Raw genomic sequence first — 16,099 nt, 5'->3', positions numbered from 1 at the left:
ACGCTTTTATCATTGTGGCAGAGAAGCCAGAGGACAAAAACTGCTTCCAGCTTGAAATTTGGAAGGTCCCGGTTGCATGTGCTGATGCCTACATCTGTTGGGGATAAGAGACGGTCCCTGACATCCTTCTCGTGGCCTGGGGCTGTGGCGGCGGGCGCGGCTCCTTGCCGTGAGAGGGCGGTCTGACACTGAGCCTGCCCGGCGCTCGCTGACTCAGGCGCTCGCAGATGCCGCCTGTAAAACACAAACATGCAGAGCATTTCCCGGCCTTCAAAGCCTGTTAAAAATGCTCCTCAGCTAGCGTGATTCTGCAGGCAGTTCAGTGCAGGATAACCGGAGAACTGGGTTCAAGATGGAGTCTTTTAAGATGTGCGTGTCTGTCTTAAGTCTTAAGAGTTTTCTCTTCAACAAGCAGTGTTGTTTAATGAGACAGTGTTTGGATTTCTGCACAAAATAAGAGATTGTTAAGCCTTCTGCAAATCTGTTATGAAGTAAATTAGTGTTCTGTCAATTTTTTAAACTGTCTTGTAATACGAAATGCAAATGAGTAGAAAAACAAATGAATAAATCATATATCACAACTTAGACCATTGCACAAAGGCTAGCAAGCTGGCTGTGATGTGTAAAAATATTTCTTGTCCTTCTGAGCCAGACTCATTATTTTAGTCTTTTGGTTTTTCTTTCATGTGGGCCTCCCTTCATTAGGCTGTCTTGTGGACTACAAAAAAAAAACCCCACAAGCCAAAATACGGGAAAAAAAAGCTGTGCTGGACCACACTACATACAGTGTGTTGCTTTGGCATTGGAGAGAGGAAGGTGGTGGCTTAGAAAGGAGCAAGGAACAGAAAGAAGGGAGAAAGCACTGCCTCTCCTTAGATATTTTGCATTCTGAGGGCAATGACCTTGGTAGAGTTCTTTTGGTCCACTGTCATGGAAAGTGGTGAATTCTGCATGCGAGTCGTTCTTGTTGAGAGCACGAGCTGTGGAGCAGAGAAGCTTCAAGTAAACCGAAGTAGCTGCAGGGCAGTGTTGGCCATGTGTTCTCTGGAAGCCTCTCTGATCCATAGAAGGAGTTTATTCTGCAATTTATTTCAAATGGCATTCTCTTCCCACCGGACAATTTGGGGAATCCTTTATAAGGAGGTGTCCACCCACCAAAGGCTTATCTTCCGGAGGTAATTTCTGTCGGGGGTGAGCCTTGCAGAAATCACTGGGAATGTGTTAGAAAGTAATGAAATTAGGGTTTGCTAAAAAGTTCCGTGTGAATTAGAGTGTGCTTGTTGGAAAGAGGATGAAATAAGGGGACAAAAAATGTGTTAACCCAGCATGTTCTTATGTCTGAACTTTGTGACTCCTTGGCAGATTAATAGACAACAAAGAGAAGGAAGATTGACTTGGACATTTAAGTTGCCACTCAGAAAAAAATCCTTTTTTTTTTTTTTAGTCTTCTTTATTTTCCCAGATATAAGACTATTACAATCCCTTGAATTTCTTGGTGGTTATTTTCCACTAATTTGTTAAGCAGCTCATTTAGAAAAGACTACCACAGATGCAATGCCAGAGCCCAGAAGTGCAGATACTCCTGTGTATCCTGATGTGTATCCAATAGATTCCGTTTTTTCCTCTTTTATTTTCAGTTAGTAAGAATATGGTTTTTTGGAAAATGAATCAAGGTGGGCATTTCCAGGATAGGATCAGTATAGGGGATGCATGACTGCAGGATATTATTAGATGTTTAGGGGCCAAGGAGTGCTGCTTCATCACAAGGAAGGAGCAAGTTAGCAGCTTCAGAGTAATTCTGTGAAACCTAAACTCTTCAGCTGGAAGTTACCCACAGCCAGTGTCTGTTCCACGCTGAAAGGTGTAAACATGTGGGTCTATCCCACATCAATGTTTGTGATAGTTGTGAGACATCAATGTCATGATAATGTCACTGGGAGGATGTTACAGAGCCCACAGCCAGCTAGCTATTACATTTTCATTTCTTTTGCCATGTTTTCTGTGGTGACTTGAGAAAATGAAGGGTGAGGAATGCTAATTTAGGAGAAGGTAGTAGCTCCCTCAAAACTGATACACAGCATTGGGAAAGAGGAACAGGTTCAGGTCAATATTACTAGTATTCCTTGAGCAACTATGTCCAAAGAATCAGAAACTGACTACAAAATATGCAAATGTGAAATCAGATTTTTCGTGGAGTAAAAGTCCTGTTTTTCTCAGTGCCATGTTTTACAGAACTCTGAAAATCGATGTCTTGTAGAACAAAATACATTTGTTCTTAGTACCATAACATCATAGACACTTTCATAGTTCCTATAATAGAGTTGTTCAAAAGTGTATGAACTTCTGGCAGCTGTATTTCCTCTTGTAATGTCATAAGGCAGCAAGTTCTGCAGTTCAGCTCATGTAGTCTATTAAAAAAAAAAGGAAATAATTTTATCCCTCTTAAGCCTTTGCGGCCTTTTCATCTCAAATGTGTCTCTGCTCATTTATTAGGAAATATGGGAAGCAGAAGTTCCCGTGGCATTTACTCTTTATAATTCATAATATAGACATTCTTTATGTGTTTTCCTCGTGGCTTTCTCATTACACCACTGGAGATACCTCAGGAAACTCAGCAGCTGCCTTAGTGGTTTTATCCCATGATGACACTGGAGTTGACTCAGAGTGTTTGGACCCTGCACAAATTTGCAAGTACACTTACTTGCATGCAACACAAGCCCTCCAGCTGTGACCTCAGACCTTTTCTTCCTCCCCACTTTCTGCATGAGAATACTGAAAGCATATTTTTACACTTAAATTTGATAGGTATAAAATAGAACCATTAGGCAGACAGAGTTAAAACTGCTGGGAAGTCCAAAGCAATTTTTTTTGATGACTAAGAATAGATTATACTGGTGTAAAAAGCAAATTGCAGCATTTTTAAAGGAAACATTTTTTTTCTGTTTAATGCATGGCAAACAATAATTCACCAACAGAAGCGGGCATTTTTTTATGTTTTTATGGGATGCTGAAACATTTAAAAGCTTGTCCTCTGGAATCTACTAGTAAAAGATATTTTGTTTAAAAGATAATTCCTGAAGTTATTTAGATTGTGTTTCTTTAAAATGTTATTTGTGCTGATTGGTTTGTCTTTTTGGAACTACTTGTTTTCATTTGTGTTTTTAGCAAACTCTTGAGTTCTTGCATTTGAGCTCATTCAGGCTGTGAGAAATGGCAGAATGCTGCTTTCTGTTTTGGTTTGACATTAAAAAAAATGTTTTTCAGAGGTTCTTTTTGACGATATTTCCATCAGCCTCAGATTTTTTGTATAACTGGAGGACCAGCTCCTTAAAATCAGTTTCCATCTTCCTCTGCTACCTGTCCTCAACAGTCTTTAGAAAACATTAGTTTTGCTCTGTCAGGATGCTCTGTAAATTCGGAAACCTTAGTTCCACATCACTGTGACCTGACATAAACCAACAGTGGTGCAATGAAGTGCAGCCTTGTTCTCAGTTTCTCCTCCCCCTGCCTATCCCCTTTCTCGTGCCCCTTCTCCCTGTGCCAGCGTGAGTGTTCATGCAGCCATGCAATGAACTGAATCAGGGCGCTGATGTAGCTGAAAAATAACCAACCCTCCCACAAAATGGTTCGCCTACACCCAAACTGGTTCCCAGAGCCAATCTGCCATATGGCTCCATGAGTCCCAGTGTCAGGACTTGAGCAGCTGGAGCCAAGAGGAACAATCCATTTCGCAGCAGAATGAATCTGTGCCAGACTGGACTGATCATGATACTATTGCTGTGAGCTTTAAATCTGCAAGTGACTTAGCAGTGGACTCTTTGGACCTGCTAAAAACAGCTTGCAGAATCAGTCATGCTAAATAAAGCCTGACTTTATCAAACTCTCATTTTGCTGCTTCATTTGGAACGGATTGCTTCTCTTCGGTCCTTAGCAAGAAGAAAGCTTGAACCCTGGCTTAATTTAAAGTTAATATTCCCAGTAAGGATGTGGTTACATTTCAAGCCCTTAAGCACATTTACTCCCTGTTTGCACAGCATTGGCTCCATGACTAGGGCTCCCAGTCATGACAACAGTGAAGATATTAGTGATGACAATATGCTGCCACAATTTTTTGTTTGTCTAAGGTGAACATCACAGATATTCTCCCAGCAGTGGATGATGGAACAGAGCTAAATTCTGACATCTTTGCTGCAAATGAAGGAGACATGCTGTTCTAGTGCAGACACTGCCATGTGATCTACCTGCCAGGACATCAGATGTATCCGTGGAGGGTCAGCTGATCTGAACAAGCAGGAGCTTTGGACTAAGAGTTTTGGACTAGGAGTTTTGGACTAAGGAATCTGTTGATATGACAATATTACTGTCTGTAGGCACAAGAAGTCTTTACCATGAAAGCTTAGAAAATCACAAAATCAATAGTCGAGAGAAACAGAAGCTTTGCTGGGTTTTGTTTGTTTGTTTTAATCAGTTAAAAGTTACTATTTTGGAAATATGATGAAAGTGATTTTCTTTTTATTTTTTACCTTTGCATATAGTTTTCCAAACAACAGTGGAAAGTAACTGGCTGATGTGCCTGAGTTAAGTCATTATTAGTCTTTTCCAAATCCATTTAAAAAAATCAAGCTTAGGGAAATTCAGCAAATCACCTCCTAATTTATAATATTTGTATACTCAAACTGTCAAAACTGAAATGTAAATCAAAATTTGAAACCAAGTAATAATCTGTAAAACAAGCAGAGCAAATAATCTCTAGAGAGTTTGCTGCATCTCTGAGGAATAATCAAATTCTACCTCATTTGCAGTCACTTTTTTCATATCCAAAGTTATTTCATATTCGAAGTTAAACCAGTGCTGTAATCCTCTAGTAGTCTCTGCCCATGGATAGATGTTCCCTGTATCCTGACACAAGCATCAGCTGCAGGCAGAGGAGGAATGTCACACCGGGCTGTCACCTGTCGCCAGTCCCCCAGCGGTGAAAGCTGTGCTTTCCAGAGGGACAGCAGCAGGCAGCTCCATGCCGATGCCCCAGTCCCCTCTCCAGGGTGTCCTTCTTGCCAGAAGGCAGGGACAATCCCTCTGCTGCAGATGCTGCTGGAGGAATCCAGCGCTGTTCTCAGCCTCCCGAGCGCGCAGCAGGGAGGTGCCGATCCGAGCAGCGTTTGGATGGATCCCTGGCACCTCAGAAACCCCTGATGGGATGCAGATGGAGGGTGTTGTGCACTGGCTGCTTCTCAGCAAGGGGACAGACCCACCCTGGGATTAATCACCTGTGCTGGGGGTAAACAGGGCTCAGCCAAGCACTGCCCTGCACTGTATATTTGAACATAGATAAGGTGCTGGGTAGGCAGATCTGACTCATTCGAGAAATCAAATACAAATGACAGAATTTTTACCATTTTTTCTCCTTTCTGCTTCATTTGAAATTGCTGTTTTTCTTCTCTTGATTAATCTTCTGTGAGAAGTGTTTTACAGCAGTTCACAGTTAAAATGAGTCCTTAAGGGATTATTTAGCAGCTGGATTAAGTTGAAATTACTAGAGTTCTAGTTAGATTGTACAAGTAAATGTCTTCACTTCTCTCCAGTTTGTAGCAAAGTTATTTTTTAGGAAAATTGTTTTATCTAAGAACATATTTCCTTTAGGCACCCCGGTTTTTATAGCATTCTATTCGTGATTTAATGCACATGGAGCTACATGTGTGTTACTCTTATAATGGAGCCAGAGGAAAAAAAAAGGAAATCTGTACATCTGCAATAGTTTAGTGGGAAAGAGCTATTGTTTTCCAGGTTTTTTTCAGCCTATGGAAGATTGCTTTTTCCTATCTAGTTGTTAGGAGAGGAAGGCAGGGAGTGGAGTGCTCCATCCCAGGAGCACTGACACTGTACAAGCTCAATTGTGTAACTAATTATCTAGAAAGACCCTATGAAACAACAGCTGGAGAAGATTAAAGCAGGTGGATTTGTCCACCTCCTGCCAAAAACCAGTACGGTGTGGGGTTAGCTTTCCTGGCATGGGTTCAGGAAAAATATCTCTCCTTCACCTCCTACACCTGAGATCTTGATATGAAAGGCTACAGGTTGCTTATTTCTCTTTTCAACAGACTGAGTCACAACTTCCAAGGTAGGACACCTTTGATTCCATTCAAAGGTGGAATGTTTGTGCAGGAATTGGACGCCGGCAGCTTCTCTGCTTATGAGCATTTTGCAGGAGGCAAAAGCAGACATCTCTGGAAGAGGAAAACAAAGTTTTGTTTTAGAGAGCTGATAGTTTTACTGCCTCTTTTGCTGCCAGGATAAGGTCTCAGCTGGCATGAACAGCAGAGTTCTATTGAAGTGCGTGGGGCTGTGCCAGGTAAAGCCAGCCTAAGATCAGGCCCCCAGATATGTGACTGTATTCTGACTAGAATGCCTTCCTGATGTCAGGTGCCCTGAAAATGTGTGACAAAGCTTCTGCCAAGCCTGTTACTCCAAGTGGCTCTCTGAAAGAGTTTGTTGCTTCAAAGAAATTATCAGCTACTGCATTTTATTATTTATCTCTCTCTCGGCTTCTTTTTGTATTTTTCTTAAAACTAGACCATATTGACTTTGAGCTATAAAGCTTTCTAAAAGCCTGTATAAATTAAAGAACTAAAGCCAGCAGTATGCAATGATGCATGTCACATAAAAACATAATCAGCATTTTTCCCAGAACTGCCGACACCTTAGAATTTTGCAGTAAACCAAATATTTTTAAGGTGGTGCAACCAAATGAAAACTCTAAATTTGCCATCAGAAGGTGGATTGCTGATGCAGTAAATCTGCTTTTCTCGTGCCATCCTGGCAATTAATCTTTTATTTCAGAAAAATCCCCATAAACCACCTGTGTGTGTTCCTAGCAGCATGAAGATAACTTGTGAAATTTGGGAATTGTTTATTGTTCACTTTTCTCTCCTTCTGTCCCTTCTCAATTTAGCCAATAAGAAGATATAGAGCACTTAATAAAGTTGTTCTCAGCCTTAGCTGAATACTGTGGAGCATTAGTGTGCTTAGTTTTAAATAGAGGAGTGTTGGTATTCCATGTCCAGGCTGGTTTTTTCCAAACATATGCTGTGTTGTGGTTCACATATTTCATGGAATAAAACTCTCTGGATATGCTGCATGCTGTGCTATAAGCTCTTTGCATAGACTGTAAATCCTCAAGGATTTTGCAAAGTAAGAATTTTGTAACACGTATTTACTGTCTAGGGACCTGATCCTCTAATTTGTCCCATACAGGTAAATTCTTACACTTACATAGATGCAGCTGTATTCTTTTAGCTCAAGGGTCTGCTTGACAGATTTTTACTAATAAATATTAAAGGATGCAAGATCCCAGCCTCAGGAATCAAAGAAAATGTTTTCTAAATGTGGTGCTTTTAGTTAAACATCCTGCAGTGAATTTGGATTAAGACCTGGTTCTAAACTGAATTCATCACTCTTAATCTGCAGTGTGGGGGGCAAATCAGGCCAGTGAGACAAAAATAAACATTTTGCTCAGATCTGCCTCCTTATCTGATGTTGGAAGGTCCCATAAAAGAATGAAAAAGAGTGTTGAAATACAGCTACAAATTTTAACGGCTTTATTGCTCTTATTGGGACAGCATATAAGAAGTCTGCATATATGATGGGTGTCTGTGGTCTTTGACCACAAAACTTAACATGAGAAAGGAAAGTGTTGACATTTGGTAAAGAAATAGGTTCCTCCCAGCCACCCACCCACAAATACAGTGTGTGTAGCAATCGTCTCCTAATGTGCTTTTTTTCCCTCCAGATATATGTGAGTGCTCTGATCTTTTTGTTTGGCTCTTCAATGCATCCCTGCAAATGAAATTAGTATTCTGGGATATTGCTAAAGCATCCAAGTGGCTCTTTTGCATCAGCACTGGCTGGCTTGAAATGAGCTCCATAGGGAGCCTTGGAAGGGGGGAATCTCGCATCACAAACTCTTTGAGGATGTAGAATCAGGAAAGGAAGATTAGAAAAGGAAGAGCCGTTTGACTTTTAGGGGGTTGCCTGAACCTCCTCTTTCAGCTCTAAAGTTTCCTTAGCTGGAGTCGAAATTCCCAGCACCAAAAATAAGTGGAGACAAAAGTGTTCGGCTCAGGGTCCTGCGCATATGGTTTGATAAATAGCGAGCAGCGCAGCCTGGAATCCTGCGTGGCTCACACTGTGTTTCCAGCTCTGTGGTAAACACATGAATAGAAAGGAGAAGGCAGCAAGTCTTCAACTGCACTCGCCAAGAACATCTGCATTTATGAAAAGCTTTCCCTAATTGAAAATCTAGTAGTTTCAAATGCTTTCCAACTGAGAGTTTGGAAACTAGCTCAGGGGCTGCTAAGATAGCAAGAAACAGCAGTGGCTTCGAGCGCTGAGTTCAGGTTACTCCCCCACCCTCCTCCTCATAACTTGGACATTGAGGAGGTGCTAATAACATCTTAACAATTTCTAACAAGGGAAAAATTTTCTCTGTAGACTTCAACCACATTATTCTGTAGTTCTCTAACTCCCTGTCCTTACCATCATCTCCCCTGGCCTTCTCCTCCTCCTCAATACTTCCTCCTGTTTCTTTGAGATCTACTACACCAAAAATATTTTTGGAAATACCACAGACTATTGTTTTTATTAGTGACTGGAAAGCTTTGTAGTAGGATGCTTTTGTGTTTCATTTGTTTTCCTTGCTCTGGCACAGCTGTTTTTGCTTTAGCAGCCTTAGAGAGATAGTTAAACTATTTGTGGCCTTTTCTAACCCAGCAGATCTCTTCCACTGAGTGCTTTAAACTGAATGACTGAGACTGTAAGTAACAGGTTGTCTGCGTGGGCAGTTTTGTGCATAAAGTTACAAATGCACTGTTTTTATGAGATCTTTTAATTTGTTCAAGCAAAACACCAAACACTGTGAAGCAAGTCCCAGTTTCCCTATAAATTTCCCAGCCAGAACACTGGCAGAACCTCGACCCTGGAGGATACAGAACAAATGAAGCAGTAGATCTTGTTCAAACCTACACATGTTCAGAAATATTAATGTAGAAGAGGGTCATGTAGGTGTGCTGATCCCCACTTCAGCCAAGAGGGAAAAGGAAGAAAAGCCAGAGCAGATGGTGAGAGCAGAATGTGGTCTGAGGACAAATCTGCCCAAGGTAGCATGTAGCTGCTGCAAATGCCTTAGTGGCCGCTGTGATTACACAGAGCAAGATGGGGAATTAGGAAGCGAGCATCCAGTCAGAGAATGGTGATAGCAGAAAGTGGTAAATGAAGAATTAAGCTAACAAAATGTAAAGTGAAATGAAAACGTAAATGGAGAGTGAAAACATAATGTTTGTGCAAAGGCAAAGGGAAAAGTAAAGGGAAAAGAGGAAATGAGTTGTGTTGGGGGTTTCACTGTTCGTGCCTGGTGTAAATGATATTGAAAGTAGGGGCTGATGAACAGCAGGAAAATGAAAGTCAAGAGTGTAACTGTGTCCTGCTAACTCCCAGTCTTACCACACATTCTCACCACCTCTGCTGGGCAGACTCAAGCTACTGAAGGAGATTGGGTTTGGAGACTCCATCTGCTTAACGGTGGCTTGGCAGTTTTGCTTCTGGCAAGGTCAGGCAGATGACAGAGCTGGCTGGATTTGACTGTGTGACCTTGAGCTGGCACTGGGCAGCCATGTGGGTATGGAGGAGGTGGCACCGTGCCTGTCAGCACCTCACAGCAGTGCAAAAGCAGCACAAAGATCAGCTCACTGATTAGAGATGATGCAGGTGGAATGGTGAAAGGACAGATCTCCTACTGCAGTAATGTAGAGCGTGGTTCTTGCCTCTTTATGCGATGGGTTGGAAAGCAATTGCACTTGTCAGAAACCACCTCCTTTGTAGCACTGCAAAGGAAATGGCTGAAATGTCTTTTCAAGCGAATTTTTCTCTGTTGTTTTTTGTCTTTTTCCTTTATTAAAAAGAATTGTTTTCAACTCTCCTGTCAGTTTTGCTGGGGTCCCACCTGTGGATCCATGACTAAATGAGGCCAGGAATAATGCAGAGATAATAGTCAGTTATGTTGAGAAAGAAAATACTCTATTTCCATGTCCTGTCTGCACTACTTCTCTGTAGGTGTGTGTCATCTAGCAGGCTTTATTTAGCACAACAAAGTCCAGGGAATTGTCCACATGTCTATCCCCAGACAGGGACTGTTTCTGTCCATGGGAGGGCACCTTACAAGTACAGGAGTATCAGCCATCCATCCTACAATGCCATGATAATCAATGTAGTTGCATTTAGCTCATTCCATGTTTTTCCTCTCAATCAAAAAGCAACATTTACATTTGAGCCAAACTGCTACTCCCCAGCCCTGATCCTTGCCATGACTGAACTCCAGTTATGATCTTTGCACTGACTTTTCTCCTGACTGGCTCGTTTCAGGGCTCCAAAGAGTGCGTCAGCTGGAGAAAAACACAAGGTACTTCAGACGAAAACTGCATGAAATGGGCTTCATCATTTATGGCAATGATGATTCTCCTGTTGTTCCCTTGCTCCTTTACATGCCTGGTAAGATAGGGTAAGTACTGAAAAAGCCTTGCTGGCAAAACAAGCACTATTCAGGTTTGTGGGTTATTTGGTACACACTGCAGAAGATAATGTTCTCTGTGGTAGGTGCTTCCCAGGAGAAACATATACACTGTAGTTTGAATTCGTGATTTAGTTCTGTTTGCTTTTTGCCCCAGGGTTTAATTTTGAGTTGTTCCAGATGTCAGAATTTTAAAATTTTTATCTTTTCCTTTTTTTAACATGGCCTGGAATAATACTTTTGATAACATTTTGGATTTGATTTTTTTTTTGGTTTTGAATTTGTAATTATTAAAGGAGACACGTTGCCTTTGATGTATAAACTGGTTTAGAAGAATGCTTTTTTTTTCCCCCATCTGATCTTTGAATGGCCTTTACAAATTTTACCATTCAGTTCATCTCAAGCAGCACTTGTGCACTGACTTGGACCCAGAGACCAGAAGTCAGTAGTAGCATAATAGAAGTGTTGAGCTGTAGGAAAGATTTGCGTGGCTGTGGGCTTTAGGTCTCATCCATGCCACACAAGCCTTCCTATCTAGCAGATCAGTTGTGAGAGCAAATAAACCATCACACAGCTTTTAGGTTTATTCCTATTGGTGTTCAGGAACCAAGAATTTATACCTTCCACAAGCCCAGCCTCTTCCATCGTTTGGGACTGTGAATGCCCACATGGTTTGATTTGTACTCAGAGATTTTAATTGAAAAAAAATGAATCATGTCTGCCTGCAGAGCCCTCTGTGCCATCACATTTCTAGTATTTCACACCCACTTGGCTTCATGAGCTGCTGAGCAGCAAAGAATCTCAGTCCTGCTGGTAAAATTCTGGCTTTTACGGAAATCAGTGGCAATATTCAATCAACTGAAAACAAGATTTTACCTATTGTTGCGTTATATGTGAATGTTTTCTGTTTAGGTTATTGGGGACAATTTATTTTTGATTTTTCTCCTTCTGCTTTTTCTCTACTTAGGGCTTTTGCAAGACGCATGTTAGAAAAAAACATCGGGGTGGTGGTGGTTGGGTTTCCAGCTACTCCTATCACAGAATCCAGGGCTCGGTTTTGCGTGTCAGCTGCACACACACGGGAGATGTTAGACACGGTAAGTGCAGCAGATGTCCTGCCCAAATTAACTTCAGGTGCAAAGGAGGCTGGGAGGAGCTGTGCCTCTGTTACTTTGAATCTCAATAATTCATTTTTACGTTTGTTTTTGTGGCCTTGGCACTCGATCTTTAAAGGCATTTGAGCCTTAGACATTTTATTTTCTAAAATAAATTATGAGAGAGTTAACTTCTTATGTTCTTCTATTTCTAATAGTGACCAAATCTGTCATCATTAATAAAAACCTACATGAGGAGCACAGCAAGACAAAAGTTAAATGCTACGTCAAAACTATCAGAGTAGGAAACCTGAAACTGTATGGAAATAATTGAAAATCAAGTTTTCCATACCCACAGTTCCATTCCATATTTCCATGTGTTTCTTGAACTGCAGAAGTATATGGGACAGCCTTGGGGGTACAGGTGGAAATTGCAAACAGTTTTGGAACTGTTTGAACCTAATCAAGTTTAATTGGTGCTGTCTGGAAAGTCTCAGTTCTGTATCTTTCTCTGATATCAGAAATACTATTAAGAGTGTGTTGAGACTTCCATCATAAACCTCCGTTCCAACATGGAAATATGCTTAAAATAAACTCTTTGAAATTTTTCATTTCCTTTTTTTGCCGAAGGTGTTTTTGGCCTGGCTTGAGATACGTTCTTTCAGTCTCAGAATAAGCCAACTTAGAGGCATGAAACAAAGAGGCTTAACAATAAATTTCAGGCTTTGCTTTTCCTCTCTTTGCACGAGTGTTGATGGTCAAAGCAAAAAATCCTTCGACATGGGAAGGCGTTTGGGTTAAATGTGCCACTGGTTCATGCAGACACACACTAGGGCCTGCAGAGAGCTCCTGAATCTCCTTGTGCATCCTGAGATACACGTGGATGTGGGGGCTGGAGCCCTGCCCTGCTGAGCAGCTCCCATACCAGTGTAGGTAGCTTAAAACAACATCAAAAACCTGCTTTGCATGTGTGCAGTGCAAAATTCCTGCTGCTTTTGAAGGTTCAGTAGTTATTAACAAGGTACAATACCAAGGCAGTATTTCATAGAACAGAGCATAGCTACGTTCTTTTGTTGCCCCTCACCAGCTTTTGCTGTTTGACTGTGAAGATTTTGGCATATGTAACTGGTAACAGGCAATGAAGTTGATCTGAAGAGTTATCTCTTGAGGTTGCTGCTTTGATTTTCTTCCTTTCTCCCCACCCCCAAATGTCAAGCCCGCCTCATTTTTGGGCCACCATTGTGCCTTCGCTTCCTGCTGCCTGCACCTTGCTGCTTCCAGGGGAGGTCTGACACTCCCCAGTCCTCACTGAACATGCTGTGCTTTTGCCACAGTACTTGTGGCTCTCTTACAGCATGGGGGGATGGAAATGCCCTGAGTTTAATTACTTGCAGAAAGAAAGATTTTAGGACAAAACACTTTGTGACTGTGCCTAAACCCAGGGTAACAACAGGTAACAAGCACAATGAAAAAATTTCCCTTTTGTATCCCGGCCTGTAACTAAAGAGAAAAGATCCATGCAAGGGCAAGCTCCCAAGAATAACTTCCTTAATGACCTGGAAGCTATCTTTCTGCATAAATCATTTCTAAATTACTTCTTTTTGTTCTAAATTACTTTTTGTTTGTGAGCTTGTTTTAGTGGCTTAATAGAAACGGGCTTAAAATCAAAGTTGCTGTTTCCTTCTTTGATGCCAAAATGTTGGCTGCTCTTGAATGGGGGTCAGATGCTGCAAAACACTGAGCTGCTTCCCTATGGTACAGATTTCCTCAGCTACTTTTTGAATCCACTGAGAGCTGGGGACACTGCTCAGCAAATTGCATTACAGTATTAATGAACAAAAATTTGTCCCTGTGATGTAGAAAATAAAGACACTCACTAAAATGATCTTAAACTATTCAGACTATTTATGCTGACTCTGCTCAGCACTGTGAGCTGAGTACTACCTAAGAAAATGCATTGGCAAGTCCAGGCTTTGGGAGCTACAGAGGAATATTGAAGTATAGCCTCACACATTTCTGTTGCACATGCAAAGATAACTTTTTATCTTGGTTATTACCTCTCTGTGCTTTTGAGAAAAGTAATTTTTTTCATCTGTGCTCAATTAATATACTTACTAATAAACCCTAGCCTACTGAAGGAGTAAATTCCTTTCTCGTAGATGATGTTGTACATCTACAACTGCTCTGATGTTCACTGTTGTAGACTGAATGCAAAGTTTGCCCATTTGTCCTTTAAACTTTAATTGATTTTTTTTTATAATCTTCTTGTTCTGCAATAAAGTAAAACTTAGTAGAAGTTAATTTCTTTTCCAATAGACTTAACAAAGTATCATGGTCTTACAGGTTTTGAATGCTCTGGATGAATTGGGTGACTTTCTACATCTGAAATATTCCCGGTATTCCAAGTCATCTCATCCTGAACTGTATGAAGAATCTAGGCTTGAACTTGAAGATTAAGTTTTCCACCCATGAAAAGAACATTATGATGCTATGAAAGGGCGGAAAACCTGAAAACTAGACAATACAAATGCATTTCTTCCCTTCTAAGGACAATTTTTATTTCTCAGTTCATTGAAAGGAGGGGAAGCTCAGGTGTTGCATCACGTTGTACCAAACTTCTGTATCCAAGAGACTGAAATATTGGTACAGATTTGCCTCCCCAGGAGATCTGTCCTTCTTAAGGTATTTTTGATGCAGAATGAATGCATCCATTGATCCAGTTGCTAATACAGCTTTTGGTATGGCCCTTTTTTATGAAGAGGCTTCAGATAGTTTTAATTGTGAATGAAATAATAAAGTTTAAAAAGTTAATAGATTCCAGTGTAATATAGCTGAGCTTGATCAGTGAGACTGATCTGTTAAAAGAGCATAAATCGACACGCTGGTGTGGACTGCTACAAAGGAATGAGCAGAAAGTGACTTCTTAAACTAAGTTGCACTATCATGCATTTCTCCAAGGAAAGAAAGTGTTAGAAAAAGGCTAATGCTGAGAACAAGAAAAGTAGCCTGATGAGATCATGTATTTCTGACAGCAGGTTATGGGAAAGGGAAAATTCCTCCTCTCCCCAGACCTATTCTTGGTCACTTAAATGCGTTCTAAACTTTGAATTGTACAAAAATTTGGGCTTAAACATAAACAGAAATGCTTTTCTGCCAACTCATTTGACCTACAGCCTATCACGTCACTACCTAAGTTCTTCAGCAGGCTTGCTCTCTTTCTGTGGGGCAGTAGTAAATAATTTTAATAAACATTTAACTTTCCCATAAAAACCTTGATCAAAACAGTCAGATACTTGCAGTTCACAAACTGCAGATGACGTTTATGGGCTCATTCCTAAGTTTCTTGAACTACTTATGGGCCTCATAAATTCACTAACAAGTACATAATGCTGAAGCTTTTAGTTATGCAGAATGTGAAGTTCAAGATACCATAAGCAGTTCTGCCACCTGCTAAACAGAAAACTCCACCATTTCTGTACATGCCACAGTCATCCATGAAATAACATTTCTTGAAATATTTTCGTCTGTTTTATGCATGTTCTGTCCAGGGTTTTTTTTTTTGAGTTGTTTGTTTTTCAAATAATTATTGTATCTTCTGAAGAGGAAGATGCCTTTGTCCCCTTGTCCACTGCCTGAGTGACAAATGCTCAAGGCTACCTGAAGGAATTGTTCCAGCCAGTAGCTTCCCTGCAATGCCAGCAGCCACAAGCATCAGGGTTGTGTGGGCTCAGTTGCTGGAAGGAGATTGGAGGCTTTTTCCTTTTTTTTTTTCCCCTCCCCAGCATTGAAAAGCAGCTCTGCAGCTTTAAGAATGAACTCCAAACAATTCCACGCTATCAAATGTCATTGTAAACACATCAGATGAGAGATGTTTAGCTTTCTGTTGCACAGATGTACCACACTTTCATGTTCTCTTGAAAGCTGCGGTGTAAACTTAACCCACAGCTGCAATATTAGATTTAAGAACAGAACAATTAAATTGTGGAGGACCAATTACACTATATTACTCCCTGCTTGTTATAACAAGGATATAACAAGGCTGACTGATTATGAGGGCCCATTTTTTGTTGGATTTTTGTTGTTGTTGTTGTGCAAGTTAATAAAAATCCAGAGTGGTGCTATAACTTTAAGAATTGATTACAACGCATTCCGTAATCCCAAATGTCGGCTTTAGGAAATCTTCGTCAAGGGCTGGGGGAGGACAAAGTGGTGTGTCATGTGATTCTTCACTGTGGCAGATGGACTTGAAAAGCATTGCAGAGGTTCAGGGGAGCTGTGTTTGTGCATAAGAGCAAACTCACTGTGTACATATTTAAATCCTCGAGCACAGGACAAGGAGAAATTAGGAAACTTCATCTTTGAGTAACCTGGCAGTTTGTGGTGCACAGCTTTGTTACATGCAGGGTGAGTGCACTTACTGGGAAAGGAGATGGGCTGAGAAATTTCT

General features: G+C 40.9%; 1 protein-coding gene across 2 annotated transcripts in view; it reads left to right on the top strand.

The window, feature by feature from the left end:
- Positions 1-15,790, top strand: part of SPTLC3 (serine palmitoyltransferase long chain base subunit 3) — an 83,627-nt gene extending 67,837 nt beyond the window's left edge. The window contains exons 10-12 of one of the 2 annotated variants that reach the window (XM_038132327.1): positions 10,414-10,549; positions 11,526-11,655; positions 13,996-15,790. In XM_038132327.1, coding sequence (XP_037988255.1) covers positions 10,414-10,549; positions 11,526-11,655; positions 13,996-14,109 — 380 coding nt within the window. In that variant the 3' untranslated portion in view covers positions 14,110-15,790. The remainder of the gene's footprint in view (positions 1-10,413; positions 10,550-11,525; positions 11,656-13,995) is intronic. The other variant, XM_038132328.1, reaches the window with a different exon arrangement.
- Positions 15,791-16,099: the final 309 nt, after the last annotated feature.

The sequence above is a fragment of the Motacilla alba genome, chromosome 3 (genome assembly GCF_015832195.1).
Source record: "Motacilla alba alba isolate MOTALB_02 chromosome 3, Motacilla_alba_V1.0_pri, whole genome shotgun sequence".
Lineage (NCBI taxonomy): Eukaryota > Metazoa > Chordata > Aves > Passeriformes > Motacillidae > Motacilla > Motacilla alba.
This window is presented reverse-complemented; position numbering and strand designations above follow the sequence as displayed.